The sequence below is a fragment of the Delphinapterus leucas genome, chromosome 12, assembly GCF_059928025.1.
Source record: "Delphinapterus leucas isolate spDelLeu-1000000601 "Yukka" chromosome 12, BTC_Dleu_Yukka2, whole genome shotgun sequence".
NCBI classification, from domain to species: domain Eukaryota; kingdom Metazoa; phylum Chordata; class Mammalia; order Artiodactyla; family Monodontidae; genus Delphinapterus; species Delphinapterus leucas.
This window is the reverse complement of record NC_143140.1, coordinates 58,019,772-58,039,569: the sequence shown is the minus strand read 5'-3', so window position 1 is coordinate 58,039,569 and position 19,798 is coordinate 58,019,772. Positions and strand designations below refer to the sequence as shown.

Below are 19,798 nucleotides of genomic sequence, written 5' to 3'. Positions count from 1 at the left end.
CTCCAGGGATATCAAGAAGCTGTGCTCAGGGTCTCTTACCCCAGCGGGTTCCTTGCCAAGACTATTTGGCCAGCATCTCCTTTGTGCACTCAACTTTCCCACACAACAGACAGAGGGATTTGTGGGGAAAGTTTCCCCTATTTCCCTTCCTGCACTTGGAAGACCAGGAATAATCACTAGGATAATCCTCATTTGGTTTTCATGAGACCCACCTTTCTCCTAAGTGGAGGGGGAAACTGTTAAGTGACAGAATTTATTTTGAATTAAATCAAAAATATAGCCACACATTCACATACCATTTACTGCTAGGGGCTTTTCAAAGTCTCAAAGTCACAATTGAAAACAGTGCTTTTAACTTGAAAAAAAAAAATCAAAGGTCAATTTTTAATCTAAGATTGTAGAGAATTGAGAACTGTTTTTTATTTTACTTTAATGAATAAAGCATCTGTGCATAGCTATCTTAAATTTTAAAAAGAAAGAAATCCAGTCAACCCTGTTATACAGAAAAAAGGAACTTTTTGTTGCATAGAAGAAAAAGTTGTGGTTTTTTTAATTCCTAAGAAGCGCATTTTTTAAATGTATTATAGCACCCTCTTTTGGTATCTAAGAGCATAAGGTGTCTTAAACAATCAGCCAGGGATTAGCACACTTTTTATTATAATTTCCGTTCTAAACTGTCTCTTAGAAAAAAATCGTGTTTAAAACACTGTGGGTTTTGTTTGCTGCTGTTGGTTTACTTTATTTTTGCAACAATCCTGAGCAATACAAGTAGCAGAATTGGTAAAACAAAACAAAACAAATTGAAAACCTTAGGAAACCTGATTAAATTTGACTTTTGTTAAATTCATAAGCGATGTGATGCTGGCTCCACCTAGTGTCGATTTTGAGTAATTCCGAAAACCGAAAATTAAAAACGAAAATAATTTCCCTAGAGGCCTACAGTCAATTTAGGTTAAATTTAAGTTAAAATCCTAGAACCAAATCCACATTTCTTGACTGATAGCTCTCTGCTTTTTTTCCTTATTGTTATACACAATATTCAAATATCAAAGAAAGGAAAGATTTAAAAAGCAAATCCCTTCCACTAACAGAAATCCAATTTAGGTGAAAATTTTATTATAAAACAAGAATTTTGAATATCTAATATATCTGAAGCACCACAAGAGCCTTCACAGAGCTGCTGAAGTCAATTCCATACACTCTAAGTTGGGGCAAAAGTTTTTTCCTAGTTTCTAGCTCTGAGAAGAATGGTTCCCAAGACCTCTGTAGCCATCCCCATCCCCATCTAGCACTTTAGGGGCTTCTCTGCCATGAATACTGCCAAATATTATTCAGCCTCTGAATTGCATCTACATGGAACAAGGGAAGTCATTTCATTCACCTATGTGGCCCTACTTTTAAGATACTTATAGTTAGTTCATGCCAGATTATTTTTGTGTCTCCTACAGAATGTCAGTGTGCCCTTTTCACAATCATGACCAGCCCCAGCACAAACATGAAATGAATCAAGTGTGAGCATGGTGCCTCTCTTATTTTCAGTTCCACTTTATCCCCTTCGCCTCATTTCCAGGTACTTCCTCCCACCCTACAGAGCCATAGGCTCCTCACCAATTTTCCTTTCCTTCAGGGTCTCCCAAGTTAATAGCAAATTAAATGGTAATTGTGCTTGCCCTATAACATCTTTTCTGGAATAAGGTAAAATATGAATTAATGAAGGAGTGACTGAATAAATACATGCCAAACAAATAAATAAAATTGCTCGTGCTAAGATATCAATGTCTTCTGCCTATGTACAACTTTTCAATTTTCTTAGGAATCCTAAGTGGAATTCAGACAAATTTAATAAGAGTTGTGGATGGGACGGTCTGAGGCAAAGGGGCCATTTAGAGCAGTAGAGGCAGTGCATATCCTGGTTCTGAGAGCCCTATCCCAGACCACTGTTGCCATTTTCTTACTTGAGTGAATTCCCAAAGGCACTCCCTGAATCCATTTTCTTCATCTGTAAAATGAGAAACATTAACAACCATTTTGTATGATTATTATTATGAAGCTTCAAAAGGATCTACTAGGGTGCTTAGTAATCACCAGACACTCAAAGTATGGCTATAATAATAATTTTCCCTATTACTGTGTACTCAATGAGCAATCTGTTCTAGGATTTTAACAGGTAGCAACAATACATTCTCTAGCCCTTTGAGCCAATGCTTCCATTTTTAAATAGCTGCAGATTTTCGATGTTCTGAGAGTCATCAAGAGTAACTCTGGGGGCTTCCCTGGTGGCGCAGTGGTTGAGAGTCCGCCTGCTGATGTAGGGGACACGGGTTCGTGCCCCGGTCCGGGAAGATCCCACATGCTGTGGAGCGGCTGGGCCCATGAGCCATGGCCGCTGAGCCTGTGCTCCGCAACGGGAGAGGCCACAACAGTGAGAGGCCCGCATACCGCAAAAAAAAAAAAAGAAAAAAAAGAATATATGTCATTACTAGCAACGATGAGGAGGGACATGGCTTCATTTCTGGTCTTCTAAATGAGAGATAAATATCTTCCAAGTGAGACATAAATACTATGACTCAAGATCTGTTACTTTTTTTCTCTTCTACATTTTCATGGAACACGTTACTACTCATTTAAATACTGAATCAAAATTCTGTGTCAGTAACTGTCATAAAACACTACGGAGGTGACTCGTTGTTAAAAGGTAATACTCATCACCTGTCAGTGGCTCATTAGCATGACTGAATAGGCACTAATGTGGTAATTACCATGAATTGTCAATTTCCATCAGAGTGTCTTCTCCCAGCCCTGAGATTGGGGATGTTTGTGAAATCACAGAGGAAGGCAGAAGATGGCCAAGTTAACAAATCCAGCTGCCCACCATCTCCACTACCAGAAAATAATGGCAAAAACATCTAGAATAAAAACAATGATGATGATAGCTAATATTTATTGAATAATTATTCTTTGCCAGACATTAGCCAAGTGTCTTACATATTCTATTGCATTTACTACTTCCACTCACCCTATAAAGTATGTACTATTATTAATACTATTCCAAGAGGATAAAACTTAGAGACATGGTATAAATTGCCCAAGATCATACAGCTAATGAGTAGCAGAGCTAGAATTCAAACAGGTCATCTGAATCCAAAATCCACATGCTTGACAGTTTCACTCTGTTCCAGGGTTTTTCAGCCTCAGCACTATTGACACTCGTGGCTAGATAGTTCTTCACTGTGAGGGTCTGCCCTGCAGAACTGAAGGACTCTTAGCAGCTTAGCAGCATCCCTGGCTCTGCCAACTAGATGCCAGTAGCACCTTCTCTCCCTGGGCCCCTCCCTACTAGTGGCAGCCAGAAATGTCTCCAGATGTTACCAAATGTCCTCCAGAAGGCAAAATTGCTACTCCCCCCAAACTTGAAAACTCTACCCTAACTCCTCTTTATACTGATTATATAATAGCATGTCATTAAATAACTTCCAGAAACCTATTTTAACGGCTATAAGACATTTTATTGAATGTTAAATTAGTACTATACCCAAAATATTACTTTTGATTATTTTTTAAAGAAAAATTTATGTTTAAGAACTTATAACAAGATTTTTTGAAATCTACCCCTTTGGTGTATTCTCAGATTTAAAGATACACTTTGTCAATGAAATGAGAAGCAGGAGGTGTTTTATATCGCAAAGATTATTAACTTCCCTTGCTAAAATGTGTCACTGTTTTTCACCTGTTATACTACAGGAGAGAAAATGAAGAAGCCTTGTGTCAGTAAGAAGTTTCTTTAATAGTGAAAGAGTTTATTTGATTACTGTATACAGACATGGCCTAAATCAACAATCAAATAAAATATGGCATGCATATATATCTGAAAATAAAAATAAATTCATTAGTCAGATTTTCTTTAAAAATTCAGAATTCTTTGATTTTCCTAAACTGTCTAATAAATCAAAATTTACTAAAGCTTTGGTTTTGGTTTCATTCCTTTTAAAATATATACTTAAATAAATATTAAAAGCAAGTATTTTGCTATTTCTACCTACACCATTCACTAAATACTTAAGTGCTTACTATTATGTTAGCTAGTTTAGGAAAGATATAAAAATTAATGTCTGCATTCCTGAGGAAATTATCTTAGAAACAAGTCACATACACAAAAGCCCTAACAATAAGAAAGGACAGTATAAAGCAACTAGTAAAGTGTTTTGTGTAATTCACATTAAAGAAAAATATATGCACACACACACACACACTGAAGTTAAGGAAGACCGCGAGATTCATTTAATAGGCATATTCCATATAAACTACTCATCATAAATTTTCCATTTTAAGAGTCCACATGAAAAATCAGTATGCAGAGACTAGAAGCAAAATACAGCAAACAAAAACTTCCTAGAGATGTCTGAGTTGTCAAATTTTACTACCTTTCCAAATCTTTGTAAGGTTTGAGAAGAAAATGGTGCATTGTTGGATAAAAACAAACATACTTTTACTGATGCATTTTTTACTATTCTATCTCACCAAAACCACAATTTCCTACAAATCCCATGAAGTTTTAAATTAATAGCGCTTGGCTCCTATTTACCAAGAAGTGGTTTACCCATCACCATAAAAATGGAATTAAAAATATATCTGGCTAAAGAAATCCAAAAGAGAACGTTGGATTTTGTTGGGTTTATTGACAATGATATGTATTTAAGTGACCGTGCATTCTTACCCTCTCTCTTGGGTGCAATTCGGAAGTAATCTGCCTTTTAATAACCTACACTGGACATTACGGTTGCAATCCAAGTGAGCAGTGTCACAACAAAATTATCTAGTACACACACGTTGCTTAGGGCAGCAATGTTACCATAGTTACTACCAGATCAAACATCTCAGGAAAGCAGAGCCACTAAGTCTTTCAATGTGCAGAAATTCAGCACTTTTGATACGTAATGAGCCTTCATTTTCCTTCATCTTTGGGCTTTTCCAATTGGTCTTGTGCTGTTTCTTTATCTTTCTTTTTCACATCTAAAAAAACAAATAATTTTCCATCATATAGAGAATATACTGAAATCTACTTTGTATTATATTGGAATAAAACAGCTGGTTTTTCCTTTATGCATCCTAGTCATTTTCTACTTGATTAGGACATACTTTGCCATCAGTGCAGATGTAGAAACTACACAAAGGAAAGAGATATGGGTCTGTCTCTTAGTTACCTTTCTCTCCCATTCTCCAGACTTATGTGCCAGGCGGTCTTCAAAGGTATTATTACAATCTCCATTTATAGATTAGTTTACTGAAGCATAAACAGGTTAAGTGACTTGCCCAAAGTCACCGAGCTAGTAAGTGACAGAGCCACAGTTTGGATGCAGACTGACTGACCCTGCCCTTCCCCATCTCTCGATGTTGGATCACACTCTCTAGCTTCCTTACACTTTTTATCTCCTTTGCTCTTAGGACTTAATCGCACTTTCTACTTCCAGGAAAAAAAAGTCAAACAATCAGATCACACAAGCTCGACTTTCTGCCACCAAACCTCTAAAATCCCCTGCCGTCTCGACTTTTTCCTTCTGCCCATGTTACAATGGAAGATGTGCTCCTCAGGACTGACTACATGAGTTGTTGGAACCCAGTGCAAAGTGAAAACACAGCACCCCTTATTCAAAAAATATGGAAAATTTCAAGGCAGCAACAGTAGAACAAAACCAAGGGCGAGCCTGTTATGAGCCCGAGGCCCTGCGCAGCTGCCCACCCAGCGCGCCCTTGTAGCTGGCCTTGGTGCTGCTCCTACTGTCCAGGTCTAATTTCTTCACAAGCCAGGATCTTATCCATTTCTGCCTCAACAGCACTCTCAAGATCATCTCTAATCCCTGCATTTCACCTGACTTTTGCTCTTTCTCCTGGCGCCGTCATTTCCTCAAGTCACTACCATCTTCAAACTAACGAAGGCCTTCTTTCCACTGCAATTCCTCCACTTACTGGCTTTTCTTTTATCCTTTAAAATATATTATATCTTTTGCTGTCAGCATTTTAAAACAAAACTATTGTTTCTACTACTTCCGCAAAATGGGTCCTGCCAAAATCATCAATGGCATCTTTGAAAAGAAATCTGATAGACCATTCAGTTCTCCAACTTTCAAGCACTATGTACCAAGCAGTGAAAAAAAAAAAAACAAACCAAACAAACATACATTCCAGCTCTCAGGGAACTTCTTGTGAGGAATATGCACAAGAACTAAAATAAGTAAAATGAGTGGCATGTGGGAAGTGAGAAGTGCTACAGAGGACATTAAAGATCAGGAATTGTCAAGAAGTCTTGGGGCCTGGAGGTTGCAATTTTAGATAGGGTTGGCTGGGAATGCCTCACTGAGAAGGGGGTCATGTGAGTAAAGACCTGAGGGGGTGAGAGAGTTCGCTAGCTGGGTAGCAGGGAGAAGAGCATTCCAAGAGGAGAAAATGTCAAGGTCAGAGGCAGCAACGTGCAGGAAGAACTGCAACTGGGACCGTGCAGAGAAAGAAAGGATGGAAAATGGGGTTGGAGAGGAACCAAGAGACTAGATCTTTGAAGGAGAAAATGGCAGATTTCTGAACCAATTTTGAAAGTAGGGCTGACAGCATTTGGATGTCTCACAGGCATCTTAGACGGAATATGCAGGAAGCAGATATCACTCCTCTAACCCTCAAAATTGCTTTTCTTCCATGCTGGCCCTTCTCAGTATATGGCATCACCATCTACCCTGCTGCTCCAGGAATTATCCTCCATTTCTCTTCTTTATTACTTGTAGTCACCTCCACCACCTCCAATTCACCAGCAAGTCCTATGAATTCTGCCTATAAAATATATCCCAAATCCACCCACCTTCCTCCATCTTCACTGCCTCCTTTATCCTTCTCTAAGGACAAATTTGACTTGGGGTCAATTTTCTAGCTCTGTTACCCTGGGAACCGGATTCAGGTGGAATGTCAGCCTGGTTACTAAGCGTATGGTAAAAGTGACCCAAATGGTAAAGTACAACTGTCCTGAGAGAAACTATATGGTAACTGTAAATACCTGGTAGGAAACCATAGCACTGGGATTCTGTAAATGCCATGACACTTATAACTGAGCATGTCCCTTGCAGAGAAGTTAGGAAGCAGTGTCCAAGGACTTGTTACAAAGTATTAGCCCCCATGGGACATGGGGCTTCTAACCCGTTGCCCCCATTGGTGCAGATCTTGTCCCCTTGCACCTGAGTTCTCAGTGAGTGGTGGGGTGAAGGTGCATAGAGACTGGCCCCCAGGACTGCTTATGTGGATCGCTGCAAGGACTTCCACAGAAGGAGATGGTGTAATGCAGCCCTTCTGACCTGCTGTGTTTCTAAACCTGTATACTTCTGAGCAGACTGGCACCAGATGTGGTCTTATGAGTCTGTGGTCTTATGAGTCTGAATGTTTAATTTGGCCCCAAAACATTTCCTAATGGGGATTGTACCTCCTAACTCAACTATATCCATTATTTCTCTTCTACAATCCATTCTCCACATAACAAAGTGGATATTCAAACAGGAACATCACTCCCCTGCTGAAAACCCTCATATTTAGAATAATATCCTCTTTATTCATCCAGGTTTCTGAAGCCCTAAGAGATCTAGTCCTTGCCTCCTCTGCAGTGTCACCTCTACCACTCTCCCTCTTACCCACTGCCTCCGAGCCATGGTGGCCAGATTTTATGCTTCTTGACACGTCCACCTTGTTCCACTCTAAGAGCTTTTTACAAGCTGCTCCTTCTGCAAAGAATGCTCTTCCCTCTGATTCTCCTGTGCCTGGACCATTCAGTTGTTATTCAAAACCTACTGCTGCCATTCAGACTTCAGTTAGGACATCTGGAATTTCTCAGTCTAAAGTAGCCACCCAGTAACTCTCTAACGCAGCATCCTATTTTAATTCTCTGATAGAACGTATCACTGTTGACTTACATATTTATTTGTTTACACTCTAACTCTCCCATTGGAATATAAGATGCATAACAGTAAGAGTTTATGTCTGTCTTATTCACTACTATATGGCCGGTTTTTAGAATGGTGCCTAGCACTTGGCACTAAGTTGAATGGTGGAGCAAATGAATAGTTAGTGATGGTGGGAGGTAAGAAAGGCCCTTTGTGACATTTACAGTCTCCTACACTGCCACCCTCTGTCACCTCTTGCTGATGTGTTACAGGGCAGCATCGTCCTCCCTACCATGGTTATCAACTTGTAAGGGATAGATTAAGATGGATTATAAACTAGGAAGATTTCAGGCAGGTTAATTTCACACAGGATGCAGGATGTCTGAGATCCTAGATTTATTCCCACTTAAGAATATCAAAAAACAAAAACAAAAGAGGATTGATCTGAGAGAAACTTGCAGATCTGTCCCAGAATGTCTATTTTTAAATGACTAAAACATTGAAATCATAATGTCTGAGACAGGCCCTAGATTTTTGCTATTAGCAATTGAAAACTATTCATTTTAAATCCTTAATGTCTGTACTTAGCTAATAAAAAAGAAGATAGACCTTAAAGCTATTTATGTATGGCTTTGTTAGTGACACATTGTTTATGCCATCTACCTACATAAACTTACTTCCTTTTTGTGTATTCTTTAACATCCGGTGTTACTATGTTGATTCACTTTTTAACATTTTGAGTTTCTTAGTTAATACCTTCAACTTTATTTCCAAATGATTTAAAATATAAAAATAGAAACAATATTCTTTCAGATAATGGTCTCTTCAGTGAACAAAATAAAATGAAGACACTACTAACTTTCTTACAGTGTATTTGTTCTCTTTTGCTTAACTAAATAATGTCAATAAGCATTAAGGTTTTGTGTGTGTGTGTAGGGACTATCAACTTTAATTAGACCTGTTACATGAACAAGTAACTTATCTTCTCGACCTCGCTAGTTGAGGAGGCTCTTCAACAGCAATATCATGCCCTGATAATCAGATTACATTTTTTAACTTAAAAGGCCAAAAACATTATACACATATTTTTATTCCTCTTCTTTCATTTCCTCCATCTTTTCTTTTATCTTATGATAGTTTACATGTATGTGAATACTTTTTTACTATTACTTTAGTACCCTTTATGATACATACAATGATTTTTAGAAAAAGGTGAGGTAACCGTGGGACTCCAAGGTCTGGCCACAGTCCCTGGCCTAACAAGGATATTAAGTATTTCATAAAGATTATACCAGGAACCTTTGTAATTTTACCAGGTAGAAAGTCACCTCCTGAGGCAAAGAACTAAGAGCCCTCTTCTAGGGTTCACATGAATAGGGTAGAGGTGCAGAAGCTTCCAGCTCTCTCTTGCCTCATTGCCACCAGTAATAAATTTCTACACACACACTGGAGTCCACTTTGAAGTCTAAAATGGGGTACAAAGCACAGGTATGTTGGTAATGACTTGGTACTAAAACTCTCTTTAAGCTACTTGAATGTTTTTAAGTGAAGGGACTCTTAACACTTTACTGTAAGTGTTATTATATTTATTTTCACAAGACTAAACGCTGGAAGCTTTATGAACTGTATGTAAGCAACAGGGTGAAAGACCCAAGATTTTCCTTCATTGGTTTGATAGCTCTCGTTTTTTCTGAATTCAACTTTTTCTACTGATTAGAGAATGATTAACTTTTAAAGTTCCTGTTTCTAGTTGATAATAAACCTATTCTTAGCTATGAGAAATAGAAGAGCTTGTAGAATACTACAATGAAGCAGAAGCTTCAAAAATGATTTGCCAATGGATGGCAGAAGAAAAATTACTTTATTTCTGAGAACTTCTCAAGAAATTTTGTAAGCTGTTTGAAGGAATGGATTATATTTGTTCACCTTTGTATTCCCAATCATTAGCACTGTGCATAACTATACACATCCAACAAATAAATGTTCAGTTTCCACATTTAATCTAGGAGATAATAAGAGGAAAAGTGCACTTTTAGAAAGGCTGAAAAAAAATTTACTTAGCTTTAAACAAAAGCTGAGAAGCTTTAGTAAACAAGCTTAACTAGTTAAAGGGGAGACTGTTCCAGAGGGAAGGATGAAGAAGAGAGAATAAGAGGATTTTGAGTGTTACCTTCCTTCACGGAGAGGACCTCCGGTTTGAGGGGCAACTCCGAGGTTCCACTCGTGGCAGCTGAACCCTGGATGTCTGGTAGAGCATTCCGGCGGCCTGCCCTTGCTGATGATGCAAAATTGTTGACCATTGGCTCCACATCCGTCATTTCTGATGAATCTGTCCTCATAGCAACATCTACAAATAGAATGTGCACATGAAGAAGAGGATGAGCCTAGTCCAAGGTCCACGTTCACACTGGTGGGGGTTAAAAGGCATGGCTACATCAACAACATGGAAACTTTGAATATCTAATCATTGATCGTACCCTGCATCTATGTCTATGCTAAGGTCCTGGAGCTTCTATTTGCACTTTTGTACACTCGCTGAATAAAGCAGGAAGGCCTCAGTGTGAGCCAGATTGCTATAAATAACCTCATAGCCAAAGGAGCCATTTGGATGCTTTAGGGTGCAGTAATCTCTTGCCTTTGATTCTGCTTTTCTATGGATGCATCAGCCAAATGAGGGCTTGGAAGGAAATGCAGACTGACTTGCTGGCCACTCCTGTGGAGACTCTGCCTGCCAGTATTTGCTTGTAGTGCTTGCTTAGGCTGAAACCAAATCACTATAATTTGTAAGGACCAAACAAAACACACTTTTTTCTCTTTAGAAATAAGAAATTCAACTTTATCTCAAAGGCTTTTTACCCCAGTGGCAGCTGTGTATTTCTATCTGCTCTAGTCTCAGACCTAATTTTCAATAGACTCATGTCCGTGTTTGGGAGAGTAGAACCTGTGTTACCTTTTCTTGCCTTCAAGTGGACATGGTAATAACTAGTGCTTTTCTAAGCATCCTTTATGTTCCTAGCAATTGTCTCTCTCTATGAAAGAATTCTCAAGAGACCATTCACTATACAGCGAGGGAGGTAGCAGACATTGCTTATTCTAAAACTAGCCCTCTCTTTTATTTATTTATTTATTTTGCAGTACGCGGGCCTCTCACTGTTGTGGCCTCTCCCGTTGAGGAGCACAGGCTCCGGACGTGCAGGCTCAGCGGCCATGGCTCACGGGCCCAGCCGCTCCGCGGCATGTGGGATCTTCCCGGACTGGGGCACGAACCCGTGTCCCCTGCATCAGCAGGTGGACTCCCAACCGCTGCGCCACCAGGGAAGCCCTAGCCCTCTCTTTTATATGATGTTTTCTAATGAATCTTTCCTATGAAGTCAACACTGAAGAGTATCTCAAAAGCAGCAGCAAACTTTTTTTTTTTTGAGAACCCATTAAATGCTAGGCTCTCAGCTGGGCCTTGAGAGTACAGAGGAATGAGTTATTCTCCTCTTTTAGGGGACTTGTACTCTCCAAGGAGAGAAAAAAGGTTTACATACAAGGATAGATAACATCATAACACAGAATGTGCTGAGTATCAACCAAGAGATGGAGATACTCAAGGGCTGAAATATATGAACCTTGGCCTACACGAAGCAAACCAAACTCTTCACCTCAGTTAGAAGGGAGCCCTTTCCAATCAGTTAACTACAATTCAGGAAATGCTAAAAATGAAGTGAAACAGTCACAAAGTATGATGCATTTGATATTAGAAACACAATTTCTTTGGTCCATAGCAACCAAGAGATGACCATCAAGCTTAGTGTGGGCCTCAGGAGTAGAGTCTAGGCTACTTCCCCAGATGGTCTCATCTTTCCAGGAATCATGGACAATTTGAGAACAATGCTAGATTTTCAGACATAATTTTGGACTTCTAACTGTTGAGTATTTGCCAATTGTCTGGTATTGACAACATAAAGTAAAGAGCACTGGACTATTAGTCAGAAAGAACACTCCATGACAGGCTTGCAAGGTGATATTGGTTCATTTCTCCGAGTCACAGTTCCTCCCGTATATAATGGATATAAACATTAGCCTGACTGATTCACAGAATTCTAGTGAAGAACAAATGAGATAAAGAACATGGAAACTCTTTGTAGCTATAAAACCATATGTTTGATTACCAGCATCACTGTTCATTTCTCACTAAGTTTTATTTACGCCACCACCTTCTATGTATCCCCCTTAGTCCTAACAAGAAACATCTTCCTATTGAAAGACCTCTTGAGTTTTTTAAAAGGGAAACCAGAATTTATTCAATGCTACATGAACACTTTCACATCTATTATCTCAGATAAACCTCCCAATAATCCTTGTGAGGTAGTGAGAAATAACCCCCACTATATGGATGTGGTAACTGGGGCTCAGAAAGGTTAAGTGACTTATTTTAAGTTGAACAACTGCTAACCTAGTACAGAAGGATGCAAATCCAGTTTCAGTTCACTCTGAAAGCAAGATGACATGGATTACCACAAAACTATCTTTCTAAATTCCGGTGATATACATAGACAGCCAAACAACAGCTACTTCAGATTCTGCCCTTCATTACTTTTTAAATAGAAAAAAATATATACAGTTAACCCTTGAATGACACCAGTTTAAACTGCACAAGCCCACTTATATGAGGATTTTTTTCAATTAACATATACTACAGTGCTACACAATCCACAGTTGGTTGAATCCAGAGATGGGGAACTGCAGATATGGAGGTTGGATTGTAAAGTTATACACAGGTTTTTGGCTGTATGGAAGTCGGTGCCCCAACCTCCATGTTGTTTAAGGGTCAACTGTATATATATGTGTGTGTGAAAAAGAAAGAGATTCCCTGTCTTTTCATAGGTATTCCTCTCTGGCTTGAATGTTTGGTTATCTGTGAGCCCCTCGCACTACTCCCCATGACACACAAATTTCAATTAGAGATTGCTTCTCTATAGGTCGTGAGGAGTACTTGACACCAGTTTGGAAACAGACCCCATTTGCAGGCCCCCATTCTGTCCCCAGCCAATTAACATCACATCAAAAGCCATGGCCATGATGAAGTGTTTATTTCTGTGAAGGATCTTCCTGTGTAATCGCAAAGAAGGTAACCATGCTAAGCTTGGAGGAGAAGCTCCACGAATACCTTGATTATTACTGTCCTGACAGTCCAAAATCGTAAAACTGAAGATAACAATAGATATAAGAATATTAAGATACACTCTTTAAAATACTTGAATGCTATATATTTTATGTTTAGCAAAATGGGATTTGTCAAAGGAGTACTGAGTTAGAATTTGCATACTGTCAGAAAACTTCCAAAAGGTGGCCTGTAGAGTGGGCCATCAACATGGAAGAAGACATTCTGGGCTCCAAGTTTCTTCTTTGCTATTGGCTCCTATCTTGAAAGTTTTTGCTTTTGCCTTTATACTATTATTTCTGGCACAGGCTTTCTAAATGAGTCCTTTTTTGTCGACTGGTGTTAGAAAACAAGACCATCACAAGCCAAAAAGTTTGTCAACATTATACTCATTAATTACCATTTTAAAATCAAAACAAAACTGGATATGCAGGGAGGTCAAGCAACAGGTTACTTTACTCCAGAGCTTTCCTTGGTCCTTTTCCAAACTCTTATTAGGCACCATCTTCCTTTCAGAGCCTGTCACTGATGCTGAGTGACCAGGATGTCAGGCTCCACCACAAGATAGATAGTTTGCCCAGCCCAGACCCACAGGGCTGTTGGGACAGGGAGCTTTCTGATCTTCCCGACAGAATGTGCTGGTGACTTAGAGACACTGGGAAGAGAGTCTGAATGCATAGGGTGATTCTTAACTGGGCTCTTTTAATCCCCTGGTAAGAAAGTTTATTGCAGCACTAGAAATAATCTGGAAGTCCATCAGGAAAGGAATGATTGAATAAACCATATATATTATATTATGGAATTTTATATGGCTCTTAAAAAGAATGTGTTAGATCCAGTCAGATCTACTTACTGAGATATGTTCTTGACACACTGTGAAATAAAGCAAGTTTAAAAAGAAATATTTACAGCATGAGGGGCAAGGAGAAAAAGTAATGAATGTAATGTAATCTCAACTTTGCAAAAAGAATAAAAATTCTAGTTTGGAATTTAAGAGAGAACAAGGAGAATACTAACCACTGTTGGTATATCCTTACATATTTTAACTTGTAATAATGTGTTAAAATAATATATAAAGGACTTGAAACACATTCACCTGGCAAAATTATGAAAAACACCGAATGTCTCTAAAGTAACATTTTGATAATTTTACCCAAAATAGTATATCTTCAAGTGAAAGTCTCTCACTACCCCAACTAGCCATCCTACTTGTCTATTGTTATTATCCTATGCAACACTGATTGCGTATGCAGTAAATATATATACACACATATTTTATATATATATATATACATATACATACATACATATAAAGTAGAGAGAATTGCTCTCTTCAATGCTTTGTGACATTTAAAAAATATATAACCCATAGAAACATGAGGAAACACTACGAAGAGAAACAAAAGAGAGATTAACTTCCATGTTCTTTCAATTTTCTGGGCTTAAAGCTAATTGTGTCTGTGTTTGCTAACCAAGGCAGCTGACTCACTGGCAACTCTTCCTCTTTTTCGTCTACAGAATTAGCAGTGGAATTTGTATGAGTTCTGCTTTGTCAACTGTGGCTGCTTACAGGAGCTGAAACCATTTGGACATTGGGAGATTTCAAAGAAGTCCTTGCATGGCCCATGGCAAGGTAATGTGATTTACAAATGCCTGGGACACACTTTCTTCTCTACCGAAAATACACAGTTTTCAGGATGCCTTAACAAAATACCATTACACAGCCACATATACACACATGCCAGGATCTTTGCAGTCTCCAAAATATGAAAATGCAACACCAGCATAGCTGAAGAAGACAAAGACATTCAAGCTAAATGGAGCACTGCAGGAATATATATATTTATATATAAAGAAAGCACTAGTCAGCTTCCAGTGGGCTAAACATTTCCTGCTAGGAGTATGTTATAGTATGTTATAAGCATAATTATAAACAAATAGAAATCTTTGCAACCTCTTTCCCTTTCAACTGACACAGTCCATCTTCTTAGCTCACACTCATTCTTTTCTCCAAGTTCATTATTGAAGCCCAGCCCACAAAGAGGCAGATACCTTTTTTTCTAATCTCTGCATCCACGTCAGTCACGTCATCCACCTCAGTGAAACCACTACTCATTCTGCATGTAGGACTTGGAATAAACTCTTTACCCTCTAAATCAGTTCTCTGAAGTATGAGTCAGGCTATCTGAGAAAACACTTAAAGTAAACAAACAAAAGAAGAACATGTATTTTGGAAAGTCAGTGCTTTTCTGGTCCAAAGACAGAAAGAGAGGGAGGGAGACACACACCGGTCTCAGGTGATAACCAAATATATCATCTGTCTCTCCCCAGCTTTCAAAATCTTAATACCTTATGCTAGATTTCTCTGGTTTGATTTTCTGTTTCGGAATATGCAAACCTCTTCCAAACAAGGCAAAAGAACTATAACAGTTGCTTTTTAATGTGGACCAATGAACACAGATAATTATTTATTCATCCAGTCAACATTTATCAAGCTCCTGCTAAATTATTACGTGCCAGGCCCTGTGCTAGGCTCACAAGCTACAGAAAGGAACCCATAGTCTGGTGAAATCAAACACATTCTGGTCTTTTCAGTTACCTTTCTTGATCTTAAATCTTATTCTTTGGAAATAAAGTAAAAGTATCCACCTCTACGGGCTTCCCTGGCGGCGCAGTGGTTGAGAGCCCGCCTACCGATGCAGGGGACACGGGTTCGTGCCCCGGTCCGGGAAGATCCCATATGCCGCGGAGCGGCTGGGCCCGTGAACCATGGCCGCTGAGTCTGCGCGTCCAGAGCCTGTGCTCCGCAACGGGAGAGGCCGCAGCAGTGAGAGGCCCGTGTACCGCAAAAAAAAAAACAGTATCCACCTCTAAAATGTGAATCCTTTAATGTAGCTCCTATTCAACTCAGTATCAAGACAATTTTAGGCTAAACAGAGTTTACACGGAATGTATACATGTATAAAAATTGTTTTTTTTAACTTAGAGACCTTTCTCTTTTTAAAAATTCCTCCAAATTTCTGTGCCTCAAGTACAAGCCAAAGGGAATCCTAACTTTTGCCTGTTGACACACGTTTTTTTTCCCGTGCTTAGTTAGGTTCTTGCTTGCTAATATTACAGATTCTTCCAACACATATTGATATGTACATGTAAGCTATTTTTTTTTAATTAATTAATTTATTTATTTATGGCTGTGTTGGGTCTTTGTTTCTGTGCGACGGCTTTCGCTAGTTGTGGCAAGCGGGGGCCACTCTTCATCGCGGTGCGCGGGCCTCTCACTATCGCGGCCTCTCTTGTTGCGGAGCACAGGCTCCAGACGCGCAGGCTCAGTAATTGTGGCTCACGGGCCCAGTTGCTCCGCGGCATGTGGGATCTTCCCAGACCAGGGCTCGAACCCGCATCCCCTGCATTGGCAGGCAGATTCCCAACCACTGCGCCACCAGGGAAGCCCCATGAAAGCTATTTTTATCACAGAGAATTTTTGACAGCTTAAACCTATAAAATTCAAAATGGAAAGTCAAACTCGTTTTCCCATAATCTTCCAAGTAAAGCAGTAAACAAATCTGAGTACCATTCCCGCACAATGACACTTGCTATACTAAGACAGGGCCACTTAGAATAATAATATATGCTGATGTGGCTATAGATGAAAAAGATTAACTGCAGCAAACCATGCAACCCCCTTGAGCGTGGGAGTCACTGTCACTATGAGATTTGCCACAATCAGTAAGGACTCCCCCGCCCCACCTGAAGACCTGGGACGGTGGCATGGCAGGCAGCTCCTCCACACGCACAGAGGAGGAGTGGTTAACTCCACAAGAGAGAAGGGGGCCTCTGAGTAGGGTCCCAGAGAATGAGTAAGCAAGTGCCAGTGAGAGGCTGCTCTCAGGCCATCCACTTCTTATCTTGGCCCTTTCCAACCACTCTTGGGACACAAAGTGTTCCTATATTTCGAAAGGGGCAGAAAGACTCTCCAAGCTCACAGAAGCCCAAGTTTTGCACTGGTGAGAAAATCATACAATTTTGAAGTTCATGTGATCTGTTTGCACCCTTCCTGTCTCACCATGAACACAGGACCCTGAGAAGTTGGTTCCCCTTTTAATGAGACAGTGGTTTTTAAATGTCAAGTGACTTTTGATGACATCAGTAGGAAGGGGAGAAGGGGAAGTTAACTCTGACCAATGTGGTCACAGTAGAGATGGCTTTGTATCCCTCTGCCTGGTACATGGACTGGGACATAGTTGTCTAATAAATTCAATAAAAGTTTAATTAATAGCTGATACCTATAAATTATGAGCAGGCAAACATAGCCTGTGAAGGTGCTTTTAATTATTAATATTCTTAATAAAAGCTGAAAGTTCAATTATTAAATATTAAAATGAAATTTGTTACATTAACATTAAAATAGCTTTGGAGGCAGGCTGTGGACTTTGGCAAATACAATGCCTTGCAGGTGTAAGTAACACTGACAGTCATATGCAGAACAGTAGTTAAAGCACAAACTCTTATAGAACCACCCTCATCCAGAGCATCTGGATAGTTATACTCTCCAGACACCAGCCCTCTCTGGAAAAGATCCATATATGTTAAACTGTCAACAGCCTTGCATGCAGGACCACTCAATCCTGTCTGAAACATCTGCAAGACATTTGTTCTACACCAAAAGGTCCTTGATATTTGTTCATATTTGGTCCTTTCCAAAACATCCATGGAGACACTTATTTGGTCTTGATATTTGGTCATGTCCAAAACCATTTGGCATGGACCAAATGTCTCATGGAGCTTTGGACAGGACCAAATGTCTGCTGTGAATAGACTTGCCAACTTGAAGTCAGCTACATATAATTCATCAGGCTTCCCTTGTACAAATATGCAATCCTCTAATACTTTAAAAGACCAGATTTAATTAATTAAGACAAATATTTGGTGAGGTGTAATAGAAGGAGCAAGGAATGAGGCGTCAGATATTGGATTGACTGTAAGTTCTTTTACGGAAAAACCCAAATGAACTTTTTGGCTAACCCAATAAAATGGGTTAATAAAATGGTCTTAATTCTCCTTTACCATTTTCATGCTCAACAAGCGGAAAAATAAAGCCCTTTTATCCTCTGGGCTTATTTTCTTTGCCTACGATTACTATCGAGAGTGACCCACTGATGACAAAAAATAGTCCCATAATTACTCTTCCAATTTAAAGGTAATTTAAAGCAATATCTTAAGCATGGACACTTTCAGTTACATGCTTTTATTTCAGAAAACTTCATAGCATACATGCTTATCTCTCTTCAAAAGGAAAAATGCAGTGTGAACAAAACAACAGAACTCTTTTTATTAACATACAAAAATTTATACATGTAAATGTGTACCACATCCTTCAAAGGAACTTTAGGAAGCTACGTATTTATTCCACCTCTCAAAATATTTTTGTGACTTCATAAGTGCAGCTCATTTTATATTCATATATATATTATTTTTAAAATGCAACATTATATTTTACAGTTTTTAATTATAGTTCTTAATTACCAACTGTGTGTCCCGTTTGTTCGCCCATCTCTTTCATTGCACTTCAGTTTCTTTTCAAAGCCTCCTTAAGCAATTTAGATTTGCATATATTCAGAAGAAAACTGAATGTTCAGTTTTCTGAAGATTTCAAAGCAGTTTTGAGCAGTGACAGCATTGCTGAACTACATTAGTACACCCTTGGGATGAGTGTCTTTAAATTAGTCCTTATGTTTGTTAAGCAGTCCATATGGAGCAATGAAAAGTTTGTCCACCTAAAAGTGTACATCCCTGATGTTGAATCCTGCATTGCCTTCTAATAGACTTTCGACTTCCAGAAAGGCTTCTCAGTTAGTTGTTTCCACATTTATCAGAAGTAGGATTAATATTACCTATTCTACTACCTTAGAACCGAACTAATGAATATAAATGTGCTTGGTTAACAACTACACAAATGAAATTTGTTTAGAAATCAGTCATATTAATTTACAGGAACTATAATAGATTATCATTATGAACATCAATTACCCTGTTAAACTATGGTGTTGATGTGGCTCTGGAGACAGCCTCTGATGATGTGAGTTACAAAGACAAAAAAAGATTAACACTGAGACCTTGCCAGAAACTTGGTGTTTAAAAACAGAAAGAACATTTAAAAAAAAATTATTTACAACCTCCCTTCCACCTCCCCATTGACCAACCCAGCCCCACAGACACATACACACCCCTCAGAGTTGGCTACTTTTCTGCAACAGCTGTACCAGATAAGCCACCTGTCACGGAAAGCCACATCTCCCTTACACTGTTCATTAGAGAGTTTCTCCCAGAAGGTGAACTCCCCATATACTTTCAGCACAAACCCTGTTTAAGTGTTTCCTTTACAGGTAATATGGGATTGAAATTCTCAGTTTCTTCGTGATGCCTGAAAAAGAATTCTTCATCTGAGTAACAACATAAAGACATAACATGGTGAGGAAAGAAGGGTCGCAAAAGATCATGTGAGGGAGCTCTGCTTTCTCAGTGAGGCTTGTCCTGACCACCCCATTAAATGGTGTTCCTACCCATAGCTCCTAAGAGTCCTTGCCTCTCTCTCCTTTCCCTGAGCTCTTAGTAGCTTCCAACACATATTATAATTATAACTTACTAGGGTTGTACTTGTTGCTTACTGTCTCCCTCTACTGGGATGTAAGCTCTACAAAGGCTTTCTGTAGATTTTTCACTGATCTATGCACTAAAGCTA

At 39.1% G+C, this 19,798-nt stretch overlaps 1 protein-coding gene across 4 annotated transcripts in view; it reads right to left on the bottom strand.

Annotated features, from left to right (window-relative positions):
• Positions 1 to 19,798, bottom strand: part of PKIB (cAMP-dependent protein kinase inhibitor beta) — a 119,505-nt gene that overhangs the window by 10,506 nt on the left and 89,201 nt on the right. For 2 of the 4 annotated variants that reach the window (XM_022555656.2, XM_022555665.3), the window contains 2 exons: positions 10,081 to 10,257; positions 2,310 to 5,010 (listed from right to left, as the gene is read on the bottom strand). In XM_022555656.2, the coding sequence (XP_022411364.1) occupies positions 4,943 to 5,010; positions 10,081 to 10,249 (237 nt within the window). In that variant the 5' untranslated portion in view covers positions 10,250 to 10,257 and the 3' untranslated portion in view covers positions 2,310 to 4,942. Of the gene's footprint in view, positions 1 to 2,307; positions 5,011 to 10,080; positions 10,258 to 19,798 lie in introns of those variants that run through there. The other 2 variants (XM_022555638.2, XM_022555647.2) reach the window with 2 other exon arrangements.